Source organism: Gastrolobium bilobum, unplaced genomic scaffold, assembly GCF_033153095.1.
Source record: "Gastrolobium bilobum isolate Gb01-03AN ecotype WA unplaced genomic scaffold, APGP_CSIRO_Gbil_v1 utg37679, whole genome shotgun sequence".
Lineage (NCBI taxonomy): Eukaryota > Viridiplantae > Streptophyta > Magnoliopsida > Fabales > Fabaceae > Gastrolobium > Gastrolobium bilobum.
The window spans coordinates 56,273-83,089 of NW_026896399.1; the positions used below are offsets into that span (position 1 = coordinate 56,273).

Here is a 26,817-nt window from a genome sequence, read left to right on the forward strand (position 1 = left end):
TGTAAAATATTGGTGTGAATTAACATTCACATTGAAAGGATCAAGGAGAGATTTGATTAAGGTTGTTTTTCTGTCATAAGGTATCAAATCTCTAGTTAACTATAGTTATGTGATTGCTCTTAATCCTGAGTTTATTATAAATAGGTAATCAAATAGTTTTCATTCTTTGATTTACCAACGGGTGAGGTTCGATCTATTGACGGCCAATAACTCGGTATTTTGGGAGTGAGATTATTTGATTATCGTTATTTATGAGATAAACAACATGGAATTTGTAGGATATGTCCCCTTGATATGTTTTGGTACTTGGATATTAAAGACACTGGCCAGTGCATGTAATCCATTAGAGAAACTATCATAGTCAAGGGAATAAATAATTGATTGAGTTACAGAAAACTTGTCAATCAATTATAGACATTCTACAAAGGGGCGATGCATATTCATGTTATAAAGGTCATTAATCTTGGAGTTCACGTTCGGGCTTTTAGTGGAGTAGCGCCGAATTAGATAATCTTTCAAAGATTATCAGGAGCCTTGATCAATGACAAATGGTAGGTCCCCAGGCTAGCTCGAGACAAGGGATGGGGTATATTATCAGATGATGATAGCTTATGGGCTACATGGCCTTGGGTTTACGAACTCAAGTTTGTATCTTAAAGAGCAAGTGGGAGATTGTTGGATATATGCTCTTTTGGTCACTAAAGTCCTATTGGGCTTCAGTGACACTTGAGCCCATGAGGCTTAGGGTTGAGTTATGTCTAAGACCTAAGCTTATATATTCATAGTTTTCTCCTCTTGTGCCTCCAAGGTGATCAGATCATCAGAAACAAACCTAAGAGGCAGACGTTCATCATCTGAACGGTTGCCCACACAACCATCTCATCCTCCTCGAGAGATAGTCTGGAAGATCTACCACAGTCTAGCTTCAAGGAGGTTGTTCGTGCTGCGGCGCTAAGGTGAGCTGTTCGTGAAGAGGAATCCTACAAGGGAAGATTCTACACGACACCTGCGCACCGAGAGGTAATTGTGTAACAAGGATGATTCGGTAAGCATACCAATGTACTAGGTCATAAACCGCTTCCGCATAAATCTAAGATTTCCTTATTAAATACAAAAGACGATGTATATTATTTGTATATATGATATTATGTAAATTTATAAGTTCCAAAAATATAAATTAAGTTCGTGAAATGGGAAGTCTTTGCTCGTGTAAAAGTTAACACCTAGAAAATGTTTTTTTTTCGACGGAAAAATTCCGTCGAAAATGATGTTTTTGACGGAAATGAAGCCGTCGAAAATATCTTCGTGGGTAACAATTTTTTCGACATAATTACAGATTCCGTCGAAAAATTTCACGAAAATTTCGACGAAATAATTTATGTGGAAAGTTTCAACGAAAAAATAATTCCGTCGAAAATCTTCGACGGAAAATGAACGAAATTCCGTCAAAAAATCTTGTCTCAATTTTCGACGGAAATTGAAAAAAATTCCATCGAAAAATCTTGTAATGATTTTCGAGGGAAAACAAATTCCGTCGAAATTTTTCGACGGAAAATGAATGAAATTCCGTCGAAAAATCTTGTAATGACTTTCGATGGAAAACAAATTCCGTCAAATTTTTTGACGAAAATGAATGAAATTCCGTCGAAAAATCTTGTAATGATTTTCGACGGAAAACTAATTCCGTCGAAAAATCAGTCTCAATTTTCGACGAAATTGCTTTTTCATTTGTATCTCTACAAAATTAATATCATTTTATGTTTCGCACCTGATAAACAAATATAATGAAAGTAACATATCAAAATTATTGGATCTTACTATAATTTATGTGTACAAAAGTCCCTGCCATATACAAATCAAAAAAGACTTATATATATAAATGTAAGACATATACATAAACAAAAGTCCCTGTCATATACTAATTCAAAGAGTCCTATATGAATAAATGTCCAAGACATACTAATCAAAAGAGACATACATATACAAAAGTAGCTATCATATACTAATCAAAAGAGTGCTATATATATAAATGTCCAAGACATATGCTAATGAAAAGTGACATACATATACAAAAGTCCCTGTCATATACTAATCAAAAATGTCATATATCTATAAATGTGCAAGACATATGCTAATCAAAAAGGACATACATATACAAAAGTCCCTATCTATCCTAATCAAAAGAGTCTATGTACAATAGCCCATGTCATATACATCCAACAAAGATACAAAAGTCATGCTGGTGGATGACCTGCATGATCATAGTCATCACCTACGTCCTGAGACGGGGGCTGAGTCTCGTCGTCATCCTCAGTATCTAAAAATGCCTCAGGAAGCCTTCGCAAAAGCTTCTCCATTGTGTCCATTCGCCTCTGCATCATAACCATGAGACTATCCTGTTGCTGAGCCTTTTTCTCCTGCTGTGCAGCCTTCTCTTGTTGTTGTGCAACCCTCTCCTCTTGCTGTGCAGCCCTCTCCTCTTGCTGTGCAACTATACCCTGCAACTGCATAATCAATGTGCGCATCTTGTCATGCTGTTGCTGGGACACTCCAAGTGGTAGCCTATTAGAGAGTCGAGATTTCTTATATGCTCCTCCCAGTGTACCTAAACCGTATAACCGTCCTTTAAGGTTAACCCCACCAGATGCCTGCACGATCAAATCATTATCCGATGCAACACTCCTAGCATCCTCTCCTGGAATGACTTGATTGTCTCTCTCTTCCCTAAGTCTCGTAAAGCCATCCTAAAATTTACATAGAAAGTATTCATGTGTTAAAGTAAGGTGCACTAAAACTCATCAGCTTTCAAAAGTAAACATTTTGGTGTAACAATAGATATTACTCACAGCTGTTGCCTTTGCCTTGTCATTGCACCACTTGTCACGATCATCTTTAGATGTGTGTGTATGCTTGAACACAGCCCAACCCAGGGTAGACGGATATGTGACCCCATCTTCCTGCTGCGTATATATGTACATAAAACAATCAGAACATAATACGCTAAGTATAAAAAATAGCTTACCATTTTACATATCTACATGCATATGAGAAATTACTATTATTCTTACCAACCGCCTTGCATGCTCATGAAATGGAATTGAACCTCCAGAATGTGTAGGTCCGTCAAATTTGGACCTGTTCCTCTTATTTGCTTCAGCCATTTTCTTCCATTTTTCATTAGACCAGTGAACCTTCAAACCATCAAGAACATCTTGTCTCATCCAAGACGTATCGCCCTTTCCTTTTCTTATCAAATTCAAGTGATTTCTGATTATGTCAGTGGCTTTGGTCTTGTATGCTTTATGAAAAAGATATTGGTCATCCGGCAAGTATTTATATTTTTCCTACAATGATGAAACAAGACAATTTAGAAAAAATATCAACATTAGCTTCAAAAACCTTGAATCATACATAAATATTAATATGGTCAGATTTGAAGGGCAACATTACCATCAATGAGTTAAACCAGTTCTCCTTGACATTGGTTGGAACTGCCTTATATGTAGGGTATGGACCGTCATAGTTGCGCTTGATTATACCCCATATTTTGCGCACTACATCACATGGTTCAAAGCTGAAATAGATTGTAATTTGATTATATTCATCAATGCATTTAAATTATTGTCAACACTTATATGAAGATGTATTGAAAAAATATCACAACTACCATTAACATTTCTTGTACTTACTTGCTCCCATCAACGGTCGGTCGTACCCATATACGATTGTCCACAGGATCTTTCTCCCCCCATTGTGGAACAAGATCCTGCATGACAGGCGGAGGTGGTCCATAATATGGAGCCTCTGGTGGGGACGAAGCGTGATCCTGTTTAACAAAAAACAAGAGATAAAGACAAAATCTTTTCCAATAATCAAATGTGAACATAAATTTTTTGGAATAAAAAATGTAGAATATGTGCATAATTAGTCGGATAACCTCATTTGCTTCTTCAGTAGAAGCTACAAACGTCTCCTGCGTCTCCAGGACTGCCGATGGTTGTGATTGTGCATCTGGTGATGTTGTTTGCATACGTGAAGAGAATGACGTGTGGTCCTGCCCTCGACGTTTAATGGCCCCTCGTACATATGTACGTAGAGAAGTATTATCTTTACCTCCACCCCTACCATGTGTACTGTCAAATGTCTTCATCTGCAATAAGAAACATTCATGATTGTTATATCAGTTTACCATTACAATCTCCATAAGAATTGATCATTTGTGAAAATGTAACAAATATTAGTTTACCATTACAATCTCCATAATATGTCATCAAAATTAACAATACATCCAAAGATCAGTGTTTCTCAAGTACCAAATATTACAAAATTACAACTACATTGACATATCACAAGAAATATGACCACAAACAAACATAATATGTCATTATCCTACACAGTTCTCTAATGATTGTTTATAATTGGCATTTCATTCTGATTCCTCATTTTGAACTAGGTCTTCTTCTTCTTCTTCAGTCTCCTCAGTTTCATAATCGTCGTGTTCTGCTTCAGATGATGACAAGAATTGTGGTTCCTCAATGTCTGTGTCATCACTATCAATGCTTTGAGCATGGATTGTCTCTAATTCAGCTGTAGTGTCAACAAGGATCTGATGGATGTCATCATCAGCAATGTGTATAGGAACCTCCACAACATAATCATCTTGGTAAGCATTGTTTCTAATTCAACGATAAACGAATTCTGTCGAAAATTCCGTCAGTAATTATCACGGAATTTTTTTCCGTCGAAAATAATGACTTTTCTAGCCTTATAAGGAAATCAATTACATCTAACCCTCGTTTATTCCTTGGTCATTCCCTTCCTATTTGTTCTATTTTTTAAAAGGTTATTAGTAATTAATATTCTCACGTCTTTTGGGTGCTGTAGTCAAGTAGACTGCATTCTCACGGTTTATCCCTTCTACCAAACAATATCTAAATTCAATCTAAATTCGGTCGATCCCTAAGAATATATGGTGAAATCTATTAATTTGAAACAGTTTGCTTGTATTTTATAACTACATTGTAAATTCATGTTTGTTACAAGCGTACAAGGTAACAATAACCAATCTGATAAGGCATATCATATATGTATGGACACATATGTATGTTAATAATAACTAGATACAGCTGTAAATAGGTTGGTATGAGCTTTCCGAAATAAGTCAAGTTTATATTAAATATTTTGAGTATGGTATGACCTGTTAAATTGATAAAGGTTAAATTATAATATTAATCTCAATATTATTAAAACTGGCCCGGTCATTGACCCGGTCGAGATACCGGGTCACTGGATCACTGGTTCAACCAGTGGGTCACTGGTTCAACCGCATGACCCGGTAATTATATGTAATTTTATAATTTATATTAAAAAATTATAAACATACTCAAATATCTAAAAAAATGATAAAAATTTCAAATATTTTAATACAAAAAATAGTAAATCACATATTATTATCAAATAAAAAATCAAACAAAATTATAATGATCGTGATACGGGGCTTTAAGTTCAGAAAATAACATCTCTAACTATAAATTAATTCAAAATTTTATGTATAATACATAATTGAGATAATACTAGTGTTGTAGGTACATAACTTATGTAAGTCAATAAGCAAAAAAATATTCAAATATGGCTATTATGATTTTTTTTTGAAAAAATCAAAATATGGATTTTTTTTTGAAAAAAACAAAATTTTGAATTTTTTTTTGGACCGGATCGGGTCACCGGTTAACCGACCGGGTAACCGATTTTTATGAAAACCGGCCGGGTCGGACCGGGTCACACCGGTTCTGATGCATGACCGATCCGTTACTTCAACCGAACTTATTATATGACTGATTTATCAGTTACCAAATCGACCCAGCCGAGTCAGTCCGGTTTTAATAACTATAATTAATCTATTCTGTTTTTCCAAAATAAAGGGCTTGTTCAACAGGCTTATTAGACCTCTACTATCGCTATAGCACTGTCTTTAATATCTAATTAAACACTCATATCAAAGGTATGCAATGTTTAGAAAAGTAAGAAACGAAAATTATTTAGGAGTAGATTCTCTTATGCTAAAATTTTATCATATTATGTGAAATTTTTGTGTTTATTTTTCTCTTCGCATGCATTAAATAAATTAGATTTAATTATCATTAATAAAAAAAGAAATATACACAAAAAAAATTCACATGTCAATATATATAATTGGATGTTTTCTTTAGAACGATGTGACATGCTTTTCGTTGGTGGATGTGTAAGTGATTCATATCACTTTGTCAAAATTATAGTTATTCATTTCTGACTTTGTTGGGTTACTCATCTCCTAAATGTTACTCTAAGATATTTAATCAATATATATTAATAGTTTAATACAAATTAATATAAAACAGATGAATAAAATTGTCAAACTCCAAAGTTGTTTACTAATATTCATTAGAAACCTATCTGATATTAACTTAGTTGAAATTTATTTTTAGACAAGCTAATAATTATTAATAACATTATAATTTTACATTGATTTGAAAAACTTGTTTTGCTTAAATAAAAATATTTTAATTTACTAAAATCGTCTATGTACTTTATAAATGTTATAAATTGGTATTTTAATTTACTATTGTTAACTGTAAATTATTTAAAACCATCGGAATTTCAGTAAATAAAGTTTACATCAATGAGATGCCTTTAAAAATATACGGAGACATATTATATATATATATATATATATATATATATATATATATATATATATATATATATATATATATATATATAGAAAATGATTTGTTTACAAATTTTTATAAATTACACTATGTGTTCCCGAAAGTATATAGTGTAAACTAATATACTTCTGAAAGTACATATTGTAATTTGTAAATAAAAAATTTGTAAATGTAATTCTCTCCTCTCCTCTCTATCTATATATATATATATATATATATATATATATATAAATTATTGGGCGTGCAATCTGGAACTGTTGAGGCATTTCTATGTACATAATGGATTACCATATATCTCTTCAGAATAATTTTCAATAGAACATGATCGATATATTGACTAACACATTTGCGGAGACTACCATCGATCCTCACAAACTAATTCAGATATTATTTAACTCCATTACCAATAACTGAAGAAAATTTATTGTTTAATACATCTGATGGGATTCATTTGATGTTGTATTTACTATTTTATATTATCATAATTCTCAATGCAACGAAACGTTTTGATTAATTGTTTTTAGATACCAACCGAAATTCTAACAGTTCCGATTAATCTAATTTTAGTTTGGATTAATCTAATTTTGGGTTTGAGCATTTTCATCCTCTTCAAAAGATATAACTCTTATAGGAGTTGAATCCACTATCCTTTGGGTAGCTTTTGAAATCATATATAACATTAACTGTTTTCTTATGATTTTCGTGAAATTTATATAGTGGATTATCATTTGATGTTATCAAATTCGAGCTGCTCATCAACTGAGTCAGGGTACTAGGTCAATAGATTATTGGTTCAATTAACGAATCGCTGGTTCAATCGGTATAATTGAATTTATATAAAAATATATAACTAGAATTAATATGATAATCAAAGTGATATGACTTAGTAGTTTAGTATTTTACTTATCTTCTTTTAGGTGCCAAGTTCAAATCTTAAAAGTCTAATTGTGGTGAAATACTTTGCCACCATTTTCAAGAATCGGTTCAACCAAAAAATCAATAACAAGTTTGCATCGATTGAACCCTATGTTGGGATGATGGATTAGGCTCCAAATTGGATCCTTGAAACTTATTAACAAGTAAATGTGGCAATTCAGGTTAACACAGCATGACATGAATTTAATATGAAAAGTGCACTAACTGACCTCAAATTGTGTCACTTATTATGTGGATTGACACAATATGAATAACTTGTCAAATTCAAAATGTGTTGCTTATTATGCAGGTTGACATAACATAATAAGACATAAATAATCTATATAATTAATGTTGTTTTCACTAATGTAGTGTTGACACATCATAAATGATCTATAAGAATATTAACGCATGTCAATTTCGTATTTGCGGATTGACAGGAAACACAACACATATTTTTTTGTCTTAATTTTTGCTAACACGAAAACAACACTATTTAAAAAAAGATCGATCTGAAATCAAATTTCTCGTGTTGTATCAAAGGTTGTGTTGAAAATTGGCACCCCTTCTTACAAGCCACATCTCTCTTTTTATTTTTTTGGATACATGAAGAAGGACTATAACACACATCACCTAACATAATTACTCACATCTTTCATCACTAGGCTAACCCCAGTGACTTAACAAGCCACATTTCTTGATATTTATACTAATAAAATTAATTTTGAAATATTATCAATATAAAAAGATTATATAATTATCTAATAAATTTTAATTAAATAATTTTTTGAGTTTGATATCCCATATAATTATTAATATAATCAAGTTTATTAAGTTAAGTATTAAAATAGTATTTAATGATGGGATAAAAATTTATAATAATAATAATAATATATCAAAATAAGATTCTATTAATTGATTAATATAAATTAAAAGACCAATTATGATGTGTTTACATATTAGTTAATTAATTGGTTTCTCCAATCATTTCCATCCATATTTATGAAATAAGTTATTAAAAAAAAGATGTTTCATAACGCAAGTAACATTATTGTAAATCATAAGAAAATTTGCAATTTGCATGAAACAATATGATTATATAAAGAGAAAAGGAAAGGTATTTGTTTAGGCAGAGAAAAGATCCAAAGGGATTGACCGTACAAAAAGAGGACAGTGGTGTTACTGGTGTATGCAGAATCCACGACTCCATGGGTGCACAAGGCTGAAGCAGAACCCCACCCAGTGGTCGGCGATGAAGGTGGTTGACCCGACAAAAGCTGCACCACTTTCACACATCACTTATCACACATGCTTCCTTTTGAGCATGTCTGGGTGATTAAAATCTCCACAGGTAAAATTCGGAGTCTACAGCCATAAATCTTAAGTAATTACAAAAATATAATTCATTTAATTACATTTAATACATACATTTTTTATTTTTAATGTCACATGAATTTATTTATTTTGAATTTTAGTAAGAAAGTATACATTACATGAATGTAAAAAATTCACTCCTATCATAAGTTGATGAAAGACTTGAGATTCGATTATAACTTAAACCGGATTTTTAGTATAGCGAAAAGTTAGAACAAACAAACAAACACTAAGGGGGCATTTGATATAAGAGATATTTTTTTTTATCGAAAAAAAAATATGATTGATGATTTGGTAGGAATTTTTTTATCCCGAATAAGTTACGAAAACGCGTCCGAAAAAGTTGGATTCATTTTACTAATGTTATGTTTGGTTGATAATAAAATATTGATGAGATAATTATTTGGCTCAAAATAGTGTATTCAGAATCCAAGGCCATAGGCAAAAAAAAAAAACCAAAGGATCAGTGAGATAATTATTTACCTTTGTGTAGTTGAAAAGAGAAGTACCACGAAAAAATATTTGCTGAGATTTTTTTTACAATACCCATACCAAATATGTTAATTAAATATTCACCTCCCCACTTCCCCATCATTCCATACCAAATACCCATACCAAACATCCCCTTAATTATTTAGATAAAAATATGTCTTAATCATGTTAAGAATTCTTTAACATAATTAAAAAGTAATAATCATAATTGTAAAACCTGGTCCGAACTGGCCGGGTCGACCCGGAACTCGATGAACCGGTCATCAGACCGGTTTGGGTCAAGCATTGGACCAGTCATGCATCAACCCAATCAAAATCCAGCCAAAACCAGGTCAAAATCGGTGACCCAGTGACCCGGTCGGGTCATGCATTTAAAAAAAACCAAAAAAAATTCATCTTGTCAAAAAAAATGTAGAATTCATTTTAAAAATATTTTATAATTTTATTTGCTAGTATATTCTTCTACAATGACCTCAAATTTCAGTTTCCAATACTTAAGCGATTTGCGGAATAATAAATTAAGAGAATGTGACATATGTCATTCTTAATGTAGTTGAATTTGAAAAATATGAGTTCAATGTCATTGAGAGATATGTTTATGGCGATTCTGAATTGCAATTTAAATTGCCATAATAATAGCATGCATTTTATTTATTTATGCTTCTTATTTTCTAGCTTATTTAATGAACCTTGTTTAATTTATTTTAGATATGGAGAATATAATTAAATTTATATGTTCATATTTTTATATTTCTATATATATCTGGGTCAACCGGTCCGACCAGTGACCCAATAACCCAGTACCCTGACTGGGTCGATGCCCGGATATAATTTAATAACACTGATAATAATTATATAGTTACATTGCAGAATGCACAATACCCAGTACCCCGACTGATATTTCTGTAATTTTTTTTTATTTCTTTGTCATATCAATTTTACTAAAACACTATTTATTAATTCACCTAAAATTACAGAAACATCCTTCATTAATCAAATCGATTTAGTTTTGGGGTAGCTGTAGATAACCTTATCTAAAGTAGCTGTAGAAATATTTTTTTTCATATATATATATATATGAGGTAGGATCCTTTGACACTGGTGTCAAATTTGAAGTTTGACACCTCATCTGAGAGCTGTTAGATCAAAAAAGATCAACGACTCTGATTTGTAAGCATGTGACACCATTGATCTTTTTTTATCTAACGGCTTTCAGGTGAGGTGTCAAACTTCAAATATGACACCGGTGTCAAAGGATCCTACCTCTATATATATATATATATATATATATATGCGCCATAGCTACATGAAGTTCTCTCTCTACCTTCGTTATAACTTAATAATAATTAATTACGACATTGAATGACAATCTATATGCTGTACATCCATACAAACATATTTTACAATTGGTTTTTCTCTATATTAATATAGCAATTATCTTTTCAATGATTTATGGATTAGAGAACTATTTGTTCAAGCAACTACACATAGTTTAATTATTCAGAAGGCTATAAACTATAATTTAATCAATCAAATTTATCAAGTTCAGTGAAAAGAACATGTCTAAGTTGTTTATATCCCAACTGTCATATTTGATATACGTTCAGATTTATTCATTGCATATAAAAATAATTGATGATTAATTTTCTTAAAAATATTTTCTTAAAAATTATGCAAATTTAAATACATACTTGAAACGTGATGGAATTTTTTTTTAATTCCAAAAAGATGAAAGTATTATGAGTTTAATTTTGACGTATTGTCTGTTAAATAACAAGAGAAGAGAAGAACATTGAAATAATTCTGTGTAGTATTGAATTGATACAAGATGTACAATATATACACACACTAATGGGTTTAGCCCAAACCTAACACAAATTCTAATGAAATAAGGAAATAATATTTACAGATATACAAAAGATATATTATTTCTAACATTGTCAATATAAAACAAGTTTACAATATCTTTTAATGTAATGTTAACATTACCTTTAAATACATACTTAAAAAACCATATTCTTAAATGACAGTTTTAAAATTTCCTACAAAAATCTTAGATACACATCTTACTGGCGGAAATCGATGTTAATAATCACAAAAAGAAAATATAAATTCAAATCCTAAATTCATGAAGTTTTAAAGTGAAATTTTTGCATAAAAAAAAAAAAAAAAAAAAGAAGTGAAATTTCAAATACACTGTGAACTTATATTGACGTAGGAATTAAGGAGGCAGAGGTTTACAAGATTCCATGGTGCATCACAAGTTGTACCTTCAGTACTGGGATTCATGAACCCACAGAGAAATTGGATGCCACCCTAGAAGACATAATGTTTGCGGATTGGGTTAGATGGGCTTTGATGCCTTTGATGAATAAATCCTAGTATTCATATTAACAAAAAATAAAATAAAATATAAAGGAGTTCTCAACTCCCAAGGGAAATTTCAAAAGTAGTTTTAAATTTTTAGATAAATACATGGTAACAAATCTTAGGAGTGATGAAATACATGGTAACTTGAAACTAATTTCTCATGTTGATTTAACATAACAGTTTAGGGTGAGTATAGGTTATTTTAATCTTAAGATTAAACTAAATTAGGAATCTCAACAAGATTTACAGCCCGAAAACTCATAAATTCAACCTTAAATCATATAATTATTATGAATAAAAAGTAAACAAATATAATAAACAAAGAATTTATGAATGTTTGATATGAAGCTCTTTGATCTTGGTAGACCAAGGGTTGATATTGGATTTTGGGCTAACGATGTTCATAGAAAAGAAGATCGCAAGTAGCATGAGGTCACTACACGCGATAGGGTGTCATAGAGCCAAATGAGGTAGTAAGTGTGCACAGTAATAACAAAAAGATTAGGGTTTTCAGATGCGTACTTGTGAGGTGAAATTTGTTGAGTTATGCTCTTTCACTTAAAGCACAATTAGGCTCAATGTGTGAGAAGAGATCAAATAGCCTAAGGCTAGAGTTTCTTAGTACCCATTTATATTCTCACTTTTAGCCATTAGCCTCCAGTGTTGTTGCCGCGATTTTGGCTAAGGTAAGGTCATTCCTGATAGTGAGAGAGTGCACATACGCCATCCCCAGTCACCTCTTAAGGATAGTCTAGAAGGTCTACCAGAAGTCAATTTTAACAAAGAGATTGTTCGTGCTGGGATGCTGACCAAGCCAGATAGTGAAGGCACGCTTACGCAAGGAGAATCTTCTCAGATCTGTGCTACAAAAAGGTAACCTTCTATGATACCAAAACCATGATGATCTGGTACATTTCAAACCACAAACGATATTAACGCTTCCGCAGATCCAATTGCGCCTACAATTGATATCAGAGCCGGATTATGCGTTTGGGTGTGAATCTACTTTTGGTTTTTTTTCATGTAATTTAGTTAGCTTCGTGAAATATAGCACCTATGGTTCTGTATTTGTTATTATATATTTGGCATGAGTATATCTTTTATAGTTCGTTCCTTTAAAAATTTATGCTTTTATACTATTTTGCCTTTAATCTATGGTAGAAATTTCATTGTATTTTCTTGGGTTGTAACAAGGTGGCTAATCCCTTATGATTAGGTTTCCTACTTAAGTTTTTATTTCAAATTTTGTATTTTTTTTATATCTTGTAATATCAAATTTGAAAGAACATCAAAAAAGCAACAAGATCGGTGGGGCTTGTCATGATTATTTTATTAATGGTCCTATAGTGCGCTTGGAGGTTAAATTAATTTCTTAATTTAAATCTCCTCCCATTCAACATAAGCAATTTTTCAATTTCCTAGAATTGTGCAATTGAGAGTAACTTTTGTTTGATTTCAAAAACTATGTAAGCAAACGTGCTGATGAACGTGCATCGCTGAACTTATCGGAATTTTGAAATCACTAAGGTCCTGAAATCCGGTCATGATAGGTAGCGTGTGCTCCACACAATCATCATACAAGATTGTGGTATGCATCGTGTGTTTAACACATGACCATTTTAGAAGACCCACAATTTACTCGCAAAGTAAACAGTTCTATTAGGAAATTTTATGAATTATTTGCCTTGATTTTATCATCCAAAAATAATTAATTCAATTATTAATCAAGATTTAAAAAAAAAATAATTAACTATTTTTTAGAATAATATCAAAATCAAAATAATCTCATAATAACTATCATACTAGTCGCTTAAAGATGAGGAGTTTGTGTCTGCATTAACGGCTGGACAAGTAATTTTATCTTATGATAATTTAATGACTTTAGTTTTTGATGACTATTTGTTTGTTCCGAATTTGAAGATGAATTTTATTTATGTTAGTTTGTTTGGGTAAACATGGTTTTACAGTACAATTTAATTCCTCAGTTTCAATAAGAAGTTCATCTTCTTTTATTTATTCTGGTACATTTTATGGTCTTTATTACTTGAGTAATATATCCCATTGATTAGTTATGTTAAATTAAAAGGATTACAAACAAAGAAATAAAGTTCCAATTGAAACATATCTTTGGCTTTTGCGACCGGTCATATTACCTCAAATAGGAAACATGATTTAGTTAAAAGAGGGATTGAAAGTTCCATAGTTTTTGAACTAAAAGCTACATATAAGTCATATTTAGAAGGAAAAATGACCAAGCAATCGTACAAGATCAAAGGCATTTGTACAACTATTCAACTAGAATTGGTACATACTAATGTATATGGACCAATTAACATTCAATCCATAAGAGGTTATAAGTACTTCATTATATCAACGTTTAGTTCGGATTTGGACTTGTGAACCTAGTGCGTTATAAATCTGAAGCTTTTGAAAAATTTCAAGACGTTTAAGTCTGAGGCAAAGAAATGTATCTAAATGTTCAAATCAAAACACTTCGGTTTAACTGAGGTGGTGAATACATGTCTGGAAAGTTCAGGTCTTACGTGATTCAAGAAGGGACTGTTTTCACAATTGTCAACTCTAGGAACACATTAGTTAAACAAAGTTGGAGTATGCAGAAAATAAATATTTTTATACTTGGTGAAGTCTATGTTCAGTTATTCATCCTTGCCAATATTGTTTTGGGGAGATGCCTAGGAAAAGGCAATCTACCTTCTTAACTTGGTTTCGTCAAAGTCTATTGTAAAGACACCTATAGAATTATGGAAAGGGTGCAAGCTCAATTCAAACCATATTCAGGTTTAGGGTGCTTTGGCACATGTCTTACAACAACGATCAAATAAGATGAAATCTTGTACGAAAGTGTGTGTATCTTTTGGCTACCCTAAGAGAATCAAGAGTTGGATCTTATTTAATCCAAAAGATAAGATGATCTTAATGAGCACTCACATAACTTTCTTAGAAGAAGACTATATGAAAAATTATAAGCCCATGAGTAAGGTTATTCCAAGTAGCCTAGGACTAGGGTTTCTTTGTACCCATTTATATTCTCATTTTTAGCCATCAACCTCCAATGTTGTTGCTGCAATTTTAGCTAAGGTAAGGTCATTCCTGATGGAGAGAGAGTCCCCACACACCAGGGTCGATCACCTCTTAAGAATAGTTTAGAAGATTTGTCAGAAGCCAGTTCCAATAAAGAAATTGTTCGTGTTGGGACGCTGACCAAACCAAATGGTGAAGGCATGCTGCCCAAGGAGAATCTTCTCATATTTGTGCTACAAAAGGTAACCTTCTATGAAACCAAAATCTTGATAATTTGGTACATTTCCAAACCACAAAAAGTCTTAACGCTTATGCACATCTAATTGCGCTTACAAAACTCATTTTTTGTAAAAGGTTCCTTATTCGAAGGTGATTTGGGTTGCACAGTATACCGAGTTGCGAGGGACCCATTAAGCAATTCCCTGTATCTAGTATCACATCCTGCTTATGCGAGTAGAGTAAAATTCCTCATTAGTAGTATAATATTTTTAATAAAATCATTAATTGTTAATGTTTTTGGTTAATAAAGGTATGATGATATCTCAGGGAGGAACCAAACCTTCGACATGTGAAGATCTCCTGCTTTTGCGGCTAGTGGCTGTCCTAGCGTGTATATAAAAAATCTCCTTTATTTTTCTTTTTGATACTTTTTCATAGGTTAAGAATCAAATACTAATTTTTAATGACATGAAGAAAGGTCGAACCTTTTGTTTTTTTGGTTTGTTTCTTTTAGACATGGAGCAAGTTGGAACTTAATTTTAGGGGGAATGATTGTATGACACGAGTAATACAGGAGTAATCAGATAAAATAAAAAATAAATAAATAGAGGAACTCCTAATTTATGAGCGAATAATAATTGATATTCTTTTGCATACAGAAAATTAAGAAGATAATAGAAACATATCCATTATTAACTATAGTCATTATTACAACTATTTCATTAATCTATGATTATGATATTCAAGTTTAGAAGCGTTTGGGCCTAGAGAATCATTGATATCATGTTTCATAAACGGCTTTTCTGGTCTTGTGGGTCCAAGCATCTGCGAAGAAGATTCCCCAAAAAAGGGCAATACATCATTTTTGTTTTTTTTTTTTTAAAAAAAAAACCTTCATAAGAGTAATAATTAAATTTTTTATGACCCAAGTAATCTCCACATTCATTTCAAAGTTTCAAACATAAAGTTGATGGCCAGTCCAATAATAATGATAATACTAATAAAATTCACCCAAATTAGTTGATTAACCAACGTAAAAAATTCATAGCAATATATTGTCATACTAGGTAACATAAATAGGTTACAAAAGAGAGTTTCAAAACTCATGTATGATCATCTTCTTTCAATTTATTCAAGTTTATTATTTAAATACTAACTTTAGCATTAGAATGCTTTGCCGGTACTCATTCCATCTATTTCAAACAAACAAACTTCTATACTATTATCTCGCAGATATCAACTTATGTAATAGAATAACAGATCCCATCATAATCATCCTTCAGTCATCACTTGAACCAGACTTAACTATGTGTGATCAGACTCAATTTCAGAATTCAGACTGAGCAGTAATATTTATTTTAGCCATTATTTTAAGGTGAAGGTCCGTTTACAAACTTTTGTAACAAATTTTTGCAAATTGCATTATCTTCTTCCGGAAGAACATAATAGAACTTAGTATTCTCTTGGAAAAAGATAATATAGTTTGTAAGAATTTGTAAACAAAAAAAAAAAGTTTATAAATATAACCTGCCCGTTATTTTAAAGTGTGCAAATTTGATCAATATACCAAAATTAAGTGATAATAATAATAATATTATATTCGGTTACTTAAATGAAAATATGTGAAGATTACCCGAAGATAGAACCTAGTCATGTGTGGTTATTGTTACTGTTATGAAGAAAAGCACGCCAATTGCAAATTTTGAGTGGAACGTAAGGTGGCTTTGGGGCCCAAAGTTTTAATTACAGGAAGGAATATTGTCTAAAACACTATCATGTCATGTAATTAAGCAAAGTTAACCTTGTTTTTGTTTTAAGTATTTTTTTTTAAATAGAGTACCCTACTTCTTTAATGAGTTCTTTTAACCATGCCTGTCTGTGATTGATTGCTTCAGTCTATATTTCATGTCGGCTTGTTGACATAAAGCAAAAAAAAAAAAAAAAAAGGTGTCTTGCTTTTGTTCAGACCCTCTGAATTCTCGGCGACAAGTCAGTTTTCTCAACTTTGGTCCTGGCGACATCACCCTGCTACCTTAATCCTCACGAAGTGAAGTTCCCCATTTTCTGCTTTTCCATTTTGGTTACTTCTCTTTGTCTCTGTGTTCCTGTGGTTTATGTTGATGATTATGGTGCCTTGAAGGTGGGTTCTGCTTGTCATGTTTTATTTTTATGCTGGGGATGAGTTTTTGTTTAAGTGGCTTTTTTTTTTTTGTTTATATTGTTTGGAGTCACTGTTGAAATGGTTGTGGTACACAGATTTTGGCTTCTTGGGCACCATAAGCTTCACTGGTTTTCCATGCTTTGTTGATGCTGAGGTTGATTCAGATACAAAGTTTCGCTTTTTGGGGAGGAAATTTCACATGTGATCTATGAGCTTGATTCCTTGGATGTTGGGTGAGTAAATTGCAGATTGCAGAAAGTGAAGGCTTTGTGTTGAGTTTCTTCTAGTTGTTGAAATTGGAATTTGTGTGGGGTTGAAGCTAACAATTAGTTGCATTTTTTCTGGGGAAAAGGGTGAACTTTTTGTTGATTCTGCTACATGTTATTAGACAACTTTGGGGAAGGCACCAAAGGGGATTCATCATATTTTTGTTTGTTTCTGGGGAAGTGCTGCTGCTATTGTTGGACATGAGTTGATGTTAGAATTGTGTTGTTGTGGAACACTTGGGGAACAAGATTAAATCTTGGTGCTAGAAAAAGACCAAGTGTTGAATTTGTTTGGGGTCATCACTTTATAGGTCATAATGAAGGCTCCTTCAAATGGTTACTTGCCTAATTCTGGTGAAGGTGCGTTTTCTCAAGGTTTACTTGCAACCTCATTATGTTCTCTCTCTCTCTTGCTTTATGCTAGTTTTTTCCTGTTTCATCAAACACTAACATTGCTCATTGCTCATTGCTCAGTAACTCCTAGGATGATTTCTTTAAAAAAAAAATGATGCTTTTATCTTGCTGAATTAAATTAATAGCATTGTGTAGATCTAATAAATTTCTAACATATGAGTATATCGTGAAGGGAAGTGGGTATTCATCTGACTATGCAGTTGCTGATCTTTTGGTTAATTTTGTTGAGTTGTTTCTTTCTTCCCTGGACTGAATGAAAGTCATACCTTGGCTTATTACTTCATCTTTAATTTGCTGTATTTTCCCCCTCTTGTTTTTGTCACCTTTTATTCTTTTCTGTATGACCTCAAATTTATAAAGAAAGGGTTTCTTAGTGATATTTAATTTTTCTTCTCAGCTGTTTATATTGACTTACTTTTTCCATTTACAACCAATTAGGAAACTGAATCTACTGATAACAAGGTGAGAAGAATGACTAGGACAATATGCAAAATGTGCTCCTTTGTATCTGGCATTAAATGTGCTTTTGACAACTGTAAATATGTTCGCATTATAGTCTTCTTCAGCAACATTCTTGAAGAAACTTTTCTCCTTTTATACTCTGTAATCCTAAGCAACCTATATGCTGAAACTAACCCTTGCAATTTTTATTAGCACGGATTCTACTATTTCAGTCTTTATTCTTCTTTATTTCGACCCTTAATCATAAACAAGCATTAAAAAAATTGAATAGTTGAAATATTTGAATCTTTCTAGTCAACAATGTAACTTTATGTCTGTGCCTATAATAGGGGAAAGGAAGACAATCAATTCAGAGTTATGGCATGCGTGTGCTGGACCGTTGGTTTCTTTACCTCCTATTGGAAGTCTTGTGGTTTACTTCCCTCAAGGACACAGTGAGCAAGTATGTTTCTTATGCCATGATTCTAAGAGAGCGATAGTTATTCATTTTGGTTTCTGATGGAGTTTCTTTTGACTACTATTACTTTCAGGTTGCAGCATCCATGCAAAAGGAGGCCGACATCATACCTAGTTACCCTAACCTTCCGTCCAAGTTGATTTGCATGCTTCACAATGTTGCGCTACATGTAGGTGCACTTTCCTCATGTGACATGGCTGTTCTGCAATAACGAAAACTTATGAAGAAGATTTTTAAAAAATTATGATAACCAAACGAGATATATTCCATTCATTTTGAGATATTTTCCTTGAAGGAGCATGTGCTAATTTCTCTCCTTCTTTCTGATTTGAATTTTGGCTTGTCATCAGGATAAACTAGTTTGTTAGGAATGTGTTTTTCAAAGAAAACAGGTTGACATTTCTGCATAACATATATCTTATTACAAATCATGTCAGTTGTCTTAAGCCCAATCTTGGATGGTTGAATACTTTGCTAGCTGTGTTTTTGTTTTCTCGTTTGCCTTTCTTGGTGCATATGTATGGTCACCTCATCTAGATAATAGGTATAGACCAACCTGGGTGGATAGTTGGAAGTAATATTAGTACAAGAATATTACTTTCTCAAGCATTTGATATTATGATCCTTCTGATTTTTCTTATGTGAAAAATATATTACACAGTACATATATTGATATTCTTTTCTGTTTTGGATCAGGCTGATCCCGAAACTGATGAGGTCTATGCACAGATGACCCTTCAACCTGTAAATAAAGTAGGTTTGCTGTTCAATCTGATAATTTGTTGATATGTATCTGGGATATATTTCCCACCATTCCTTTGATATGCACCCAAACCAATGATGTGTAACTTATCAAAGATTGTTTGATGTACCTGTTCTACAGTATGACAAGGAAGCAATAATGGCTTCAGACATGGGTCTCAAACAAAGCCAACAACCTACTGAATTCTTTTGCAAAACTCTTACAGCTAGTGATACAAGCACTCATGGAGGATTTTCTGTGCCTCGTAGAGCAGCTGAGAAAATATTCCCACCTCTGGTGTGTAAACAACTTTTTCATTTACTCTGGCAAGGATTGGAAGAGTTTTATATGATCTTTCTATGCTGACCAGAAGTGTCTTTGATAGGATTTTTCAATGCAACCTCCAGCTCAGGAGATTGTTGCCAAAGATTTGCATGACACTACATGGACATTTAGACATATTTATCGCGGTATGGCAACTTTTACTTGTCTTTCGTTGCCTTCATCCTTTAATATATTATTATTTGTTTTATATATGCCTTATTGATGAACCAATAAGATTCATTCAATAGTTATCTAAACACCAGATGCATATGTGATCTTGTTGGTGGTGCAACCTCATTTTAGTTGAAGTAAACATCTCCCAGAAAAATTCTAAGGCTATTAATTAAAAATTAATATTTGGTCTTGGAATTATCTCTTAAGTTTTGACCAAATTATGAATAGAAGTTGCTTATTTGATGTTTTGTATGGGTGAATGCTGAAATTGCTAGAACACTGGTTACAGGACAACCAAAGAGGCATCTATTGACTACAGGTTGGAGTGTCTTTGTTAGCACAAAAAGGCTGTTTGCTGGAGATTCTGTTCTTTTTATCAGGTAAGGAATAATTTTTTTGGTGGAAACTTCAGGAATAATTTTCAACCTGTTGCTGAACCAATTATTTTTTGGTTATTTCTAGAGATGAAAAACAGCAACTTCTTTTAGGTATAAAGCGAGCTAATAGACAGCAGCCAGCACTGTCTTCATCAGTAATATCCAGTGACAGCATGCATATTGGCATTCTTGCTGCTGCAGCTCATGCTGCTTCAAATAACAGCCCATTTACTATATTTTATAATCCAAGGTATTATTTGGAATGTGTTTCCTATGATAACATGGAAAGGTATCCATTGAATATTTGTGACAGCCTCTTATGGACATCTTTCAATTTAACAGGGCCAGTCCCTCTGAATTTGTAATTCCATTGGCCAAGTTTAATAAGGCCATGTACACTCAAGTTTCCCTTGGAATGAGATTCAGAATGATGTTTGAGACTGAAGAGTCAGGAGTCCGCAGATATATGGGTACAATCACTGGTATCAGTGACTTGGATCCAGTCCGATGGAAAAATTCGCAGTGGCGCAATCTTCAGGTACTTTCAAAGCATTATATTTCATGAAGAAAGAGATATTATTTGCATAACTAGACATGATCATATGTTTCTGTCCACCCCCCCCCCCCCCCCCCCCCCCAAACAACTAAGTAATACTGTATGCTGTACTATAGTCTATACTTAACCACTCTCCTAGCTTATTGAGGCAGTCAAGTTTTGAATTTTTGATAGGTTGGATGGGATGAATCAACAGCTGGTGAGCGCCCAAGCAGAGTTTCGATTTGGAATATTGAACCAGTAGTGACTCCTTTCTACATTTGTCCACCTCCATTTTTTAGGCCCAAGTTCCCCAAGCAACCAGGAATGCCAGGTAGCAAGATCCCTACTTAACTAGTTCAAATATTATTCAGAAATTTCTTTTTGGCTTCCATTGGTTATCTCTAATTTGCTGTCTAACAGAAATTTTCTTGAGAGTATTTTCAGCTTGTAAACAATTCGTCTAAGAGAATATCTGTTTTTACTTTAATACACATATGAGGTGTTCGGAAATTCAATACGGGTTGTAGGACATACTATGATAAAACTGATGATTTTACTTGTAGATATGCGATTAGAGCCAAGAAGCTGCTTGTTAATAGAATTCTAGTTTACGTCCATTAAATCATTATGTTTATTTGAAATAGGTTTCTTAGCAAAGAAATTATTTTGCTAAGACATAAAATGACTTTGGTATGAATTTTCTTGTCCATTTCATTTCCCATTCACAAATACAATATGAGGTTCTACATAATGAGATAGGAGGTTATGGTCATTGTGTCTTGCTTCTTACACTGAGCCTTCAGCGGATCAATTTTATTCATTCAACCTGTCATCTCTTTTTGAAAAAAATTATATTAATTCATCAAACTAGTTGTCAATTGTTTTTAGAATAAACCGTTCTTCATAAGCCATTTCCTCATCATTAACATGATATCCAGTTGCTTCTATGTTGAAAGTATAATCTCATATCTAATAGCATTTTTGAAGTAACATATTTTGAAGAGTTACTTTCAGAAAACCCCTATGTTTCTCGCCTCTCCTCTTTTCCCTTGGATGTTGTTGTGTATAGATAGGTGGTAACAGACGACCTTTGTTAATGCTTTTGCAGAAGATGAATCTGATATAGAAAATGCTTTCAAGAGAGCTATGCCATGGCTTGGAGATGATCTTGGCATGAAAGATGCCTCAAGTTCAATTTTTCCTGGTTTAAGTTTAGTGCAATGGATGAGCATGCAGCAGAATAATCAGTTCTCTGCTGCTCAATCTGGGTTTTTCCCCCCATCTATGCTTTCATCTAATACCCTGCATGGTAATCATAACACTGAGGATCCATCCAAGTTATTGAGCTTTCAAGCCCCTGTCCTCTCTGCACCAAGTCTTCAATTTAACAAATCTAATCTTTCGAACCAAATCAACCAATTGCAACAGTCCCCAATGTCATGGCCTCAGCAGCAGCAACAGCAGCAGAAGCTGCAGTCATTATTGCCAACACCATTAAACCAGCTCCAACAGCAGCAGCAGCAACAGCAGCTGCCTGGACCACAAAACCTGCAACAACCTCAGCTGCCTCAACAGAGAGCACAGCAGCCACAACAACAGCAACAGCAGCAGTCATGTCAACAGGCCATTATGACTAATGGAGCAGTTGCTTCTAACCAGATTCCAAATCAGTGTGCACAGCAACCAGTTACCTACTCTCAGCTTCAGCAACATCAATTACTCTCTGGAAGTATCTCACCCCAACAAAGTATCCAATCAGCCAGTAAGAACACGTTGCTAATGACAACCTTACCACAAGACTCACAATTTCAGCAACAGATAGATCAGCAAGCTAGTCTCTTGCAAAGGCAGCAGCAACAAACACAGTTGCAACAATCTCAATTGCAGTTATTGCAACAAAGCCTGTCACAGAGGCCATCACAGCAACCACAAATGACTCAAATGTCTCAGCAAAACAGCTCAGAGCAACAACCACAGTTACAGTTGCTACAGAAATTACAACAGCAGCAACAGCAGCAACTCCTTTCCACATCTAGCCCACTTATGCAGTCTCAGCTTCTACAGCAACAAAGCACTCACCAACAAAACCAGCAATTACCGCAGCTTCCTCTATCACAGCATCTGTCTCAACAGCTTGGCAACAATGCATTCTCGATGGAGAAGATTCTCAATGGCAACAACTTCTCTTCTTCAGCTCTGATGCAATCACAGCAGCTCCCTATGAATCAACCACAAAATACACAGAAATCACTAACTAATACTAGAGCTCCCTCTACACTTACAGATGGAGATGCGCCATCATGCTCAACTTCTCCGTCTTCTAATAACTGCCAGATATCTCCTTCAAACCTCCTGAAAAGAAATCAACAAGTAACTGCCACATTAGGGGGCCCTTTGGTAGTTGAATCCACCAATAATCTAATACAGGAGCTTCAGAGTAAGTCTGACATGCTGATAAAACATGAATTACCCAGTGTAAAAGGACCTGACCAGCAAAGGTATAAAGGGACAGTTCCTGATCAGCTGGAAGCTTCTTCTGGAACATCTTACTGTATTGATCCCGGTAACATCCACCAGAACTTCTCACTTCCCAACTTCTGCATGGATGGGGATGTCCAATCACACCCTAGAAACAATCTACCATTTGCCTCTAATCTTGATGGATTAACACCTGATAATTTGCTTTCAAGGGGGTATGACTCTCAAAAAGATCTTCAAAACTTGCTGTCTAATTATTGTGGTGCTCCAAGAGACATTGAAACTGAGTTGTCAACTGCTGCTATTAGTTCACAGTCATTTGGGGTGCCAAACATGCCTTTTAAGCCTGGTTGCTCAAGTGATATTGCCATGAATGATACTGGGGTTTTGAATAATGGCTTGTGGGCTAATCAGACTCAACGAATGCGGACATATACTAAGGTTTGTCATCATTCATTTGAAAAATTTATAATTCTATTTAAATATAGTGTATTTACTGCATATATTTGGTGTCTTAATGTTTAATACAACGTAGAGAAGTAGGGATGTCCTGCAATTTTAAGACGGTGCAAGTCAAACATCATAGGGGTGCTTTTGTTCGATATATTTTAGTAGACCATGTGTTAAATGTACATTTGTCAGATCCATTTCCAATATTTTCCTATAGAGATTGTCTGAGATTCTTAGTTTGACTATTGGGAAACCTCCCACACTGCCACAGGTAGTTTTTTCTCTCTTTATAGTATGTACTTCATCTGTTTGCTATTCTGATGCTGCAAAATGAAGGGAATTCTAGATGAACGCTTTCAGTTGCATTTTCAGTAAGCTTAAACTTATTTTATTTTTAGCATGCCATCCATACGATGATGATCTTGCATTTAGCCCAAATTTGCTTATGTGACTTTGCCTAAGGATTTTCAGTTTGACACAACCATTGCAAGTAGATTTTGTTTTTCTGAGAGCCGCTCACTAACACTCAGACAGTTTTATAATAAAATCTGAATATGCTTGTTTTGAAATTATTGAGTTGTATATGTAAACTTCACTGAGTCATTAATAAATGATAAGCAGCACTTTGTAGTACTTCTTAACCTGTATTGTCCTTTGAGACTATTTGATATAAAGTGGATATCTCTTAACTAATCTCTAATGCTAGATACTGCTTTCATATTTTGAAGGTTCAAAAATGTGGCTCTGTTGGAAGATGCATTGATGTCACCCGTTACAAGGGATATGATGAACTCCGGCATGATTTGGCTCGCATGTTTGGGATTGAAGGGCAGCTAGAAGATCCTCAAAGGACTGACTGGAAACTAGTATATGTGGATCATGAAAACGACATTCTTCTTGTCGGTGATGACCCTTGGGAGTAAGTACTTAATTCCTTGTAGTTCATAGTGCCTAATATGTCAGCCATTCTGGTTTATTTTCTTAGTCTTGAATTTATAATTCCTTGCAGAGAATTTGTAAGCTGTGTCCAGAGCATAAAAATATTGTCATCTGCTGAGGTACAACAAATGAGCTTGGATGGGGATTTAGGTCAGATTCCAATCCCCAATCAAGCTTGTAGTGGGACAGAAGGTGGCAATGCATGGAGGGGACAGTATGATGAGAACACTGCTGCCTCATTTAATCGATAAGGATATCAAGTATTGACATTTTGGAGCAGTCAACTTGTATATTTTGAGAGATGGAGAGGACTAACTTAACCCTTAAAATTTCTTGTTGGTGCTTCTTTATATCACAAAATGGAAAGGAGACTTATTCATTTCAAGGGATGTGCAATTGATGGGGTATTGTATAAGAGGTGGATACATAATTGCATCCGGTTCTATATCAACAAACCGGTTTTAATGGTGAGAGAAAAGTTTAGATCCTTAGATGTACCAAGACCAGAATCCTTTAATGCTAGTGCTTGCTTAGGATTTCTCTCTCTATCTCTCTCTTGTTGGCAAGGTATAGCCATATAGGTCAGCTGGTGTATAATATATATGATCATTCTTATATTAAGAATATTTTTACTTACACTTCTGTAAATGTTTTGGTAAGTTAGGTAGCCATGTGATGACTGGGATAATCAACAATGCATGCCAATTCTATAGCTTTTGTACACACTGCCTACACTGTTTCTATGTGGGCAATTATGGAGAAGTTTATGATGGATGAAGAAAAAGTTCAGTTTTTTTTTAACCTTATTGCACTTTTAAGTATAGTGTGCTTCAGCTTGCAATTTATTTACTCCAAAGATAATGTTACTTGTCCTTTTTTCCTCATTTATTTTGTTTCTGTGACTTGTTTATGTATTGATCTATGATTGCCTCATAGGTTGGATCTGTGACATCAATGCTGCAGCTGACAAATAACGCAAGATCTTCACACTTGTATTGTGTTTGAATGAAATAAGTCATACGTGTCAATACGAAAATTTAAGTAAATAAACAATAAATTAAACATAATTTTCCAGTAAAAAAGATTAAAATAATGATAGCAATATTTTGAAAATTAAATTTAATGACCAAAAGAAAAAAATAAAGTAGGATAATATTATTTAAAGTAAGTTATTAAAGAAAAAAAGTAATAAATGTAAGTATAAAGAACTTAATAAATAAAAATAAACAATAAAAATAATGCTTCTAAAATTGAGAACATGAATTTGGTTAAATAAAGTGTAGGATATGCTATTAAAGATTTCTATAATTTGGGATTCAAAGTAAATATAAAATAATCAATTATGGATAATGATAATAAATTTCAAATTTCAAATTTAATAAGAAATAAAATATAGATAATGTAAGCAATAAAATCTAGTAAATAAAAAATAATCAATAAGGATAAAAATAATAAAATAGAAAATTTGACTTTTAATATATAGAAATAAAAAAAAAACCAGGATGAAGGTGCTAGTTAATTCAATTGGAGACTTGCTAAATGAAGTAATACGCCTTAATACAAAAAAATTTATAAAAAAAATTATCAAGAAAATACTCGTGACGTTCGAGATCGTGACATGACACAAGCAAAGAACAGTTTTATCACACTCCTATATATCCGTCTCAGACGATTACCCTGAAATTAATAATAATATTGTTAAATGAATAGCATAAAAATAATCAATTTATCTTCACAATAATAATAACACCTGCAAGATAAAGTTATCTCATATGATTCTAAGACACCACGACGTTTTGAGATTTAAAAAAAAAAAAAAAAGTATGTTCAAAAGTTTACTTTTTTTTGTATTATGGGATTTATTAAAATATCCTTTTTTTTTTCAAGCCCCAAAATAGTCGTTTTGGAATTGTAGT

General features: G+C 33.2%; 2 protein-coding genes across 2 annotated transcripts; one reads left to right on the top strand and one right to left on the bottom strand.

Annotated features, from left to right (window-relative positions):
- Nucleotides 1-2,234: 2,234 nt before the first annotated feature.
- LOC133299527 (uncharacterized) lies at nucleotides 2,235-4,261 on the bottom strand. Its single transcript, XM_061498997.1, has 7 exons — nucleotides 4,247-4,261; nucleotides 3,938-4,150; nucleotides 3,690-3,826; nucleotides 3,451-3,574; nucleotides 3,069-3,344; nucleotides 2,847-2,960; nucleotides 2,235-2,744 (listed from the first exon to the last, which is right to left on the bottom strand). The coding sequence occupies exons 1-7, from the start codon at nucleotides 4,259-4,261 to the stop codon at nucleotides 2,235-2,237; spliced, it is 1,389 nt and encodes a 462-aa protein (XP_061354981.1).
- A 12,772-nt stretch (nucleotides 4,262-17,033) lies between these two features.
- On the top strand, nucleotides 17,034-25,685 carry LOC133299533 (auxin response factor 19-like). Its single transcript, XM_061499003.1, has 14 exons — nucleotides 17,034-17,259; nucleotides 17,376-17,906; nucleotides 18,752-18,864; nucleotides 18,953-19,048; nucleotides 19,576-19,632; nucleotides 19,763-19,918; nucleotides 20,007-20,091; nucleotides 20,409-20,499; nucleotides 20,582-20,746; nucleotides 20,839-21,034; nucleotides 21,227-21,365; nucleotides 22,143-23,953; nucleotides 24,691-24,881; nucleotides 24,972-25,685. The coding sequence occupies exons 2-14, from the start codon at nucleotides 17,864-17,866 to the stop codon at nucleotides 25,150-25,152; spliced, it is 3,324 nt and encodes a 1,107-aa protein (XP_061354987.1). The 5' UTR covers nucleotides 17,034-17,259; nucleotides 17,376-17,863; the 3' UTR covers nucleotides 25,153-25,685.
- Nucleotides 25,686-26,817: the final 1,132 nt, after the last annotated feature.

Bases quoted from the DNA above. Each gene is read 5' to 3' on its own strand.
- LOC133299527 (XM_061498997.1), bottom strand. The intron at 3,827-3,937 runs GTTATCCGACTA...TTTGTTAAACAG, and splicing joins CTACTGAAGAAGCAAATGAG to GATCACGCTTCGTCCCCACC. The intron at 2,961-3,068 runs GTAAGAATAATA...ATATATACGCAG, and splicing joins ATGAGCATGCAAGGCGGTTG to CAGGAAGATGGGGTCACATA.
- LOC133299533 (XM_061499003.1), top strand. From the start codon at position 17,864: ATGAAGGCTCCTTCAAATGGTTACTTGCCTAATTCTGGTGAAG. The intron at 19,049-19,575 runs GTAGGTGCACTT...GTTTTGGATCAG, and splicing joins TTCACAATGTTGCGCTACAT to GCTGATCCCGAAACTGATGA. The intron at 19,633-19,762 runs GTAGGTTTGCTG...CCTGTTCTACAG, and splicing joins CCCTTCAACCTGTAAATAAA to TATGACAAGGAAGCAATAAT.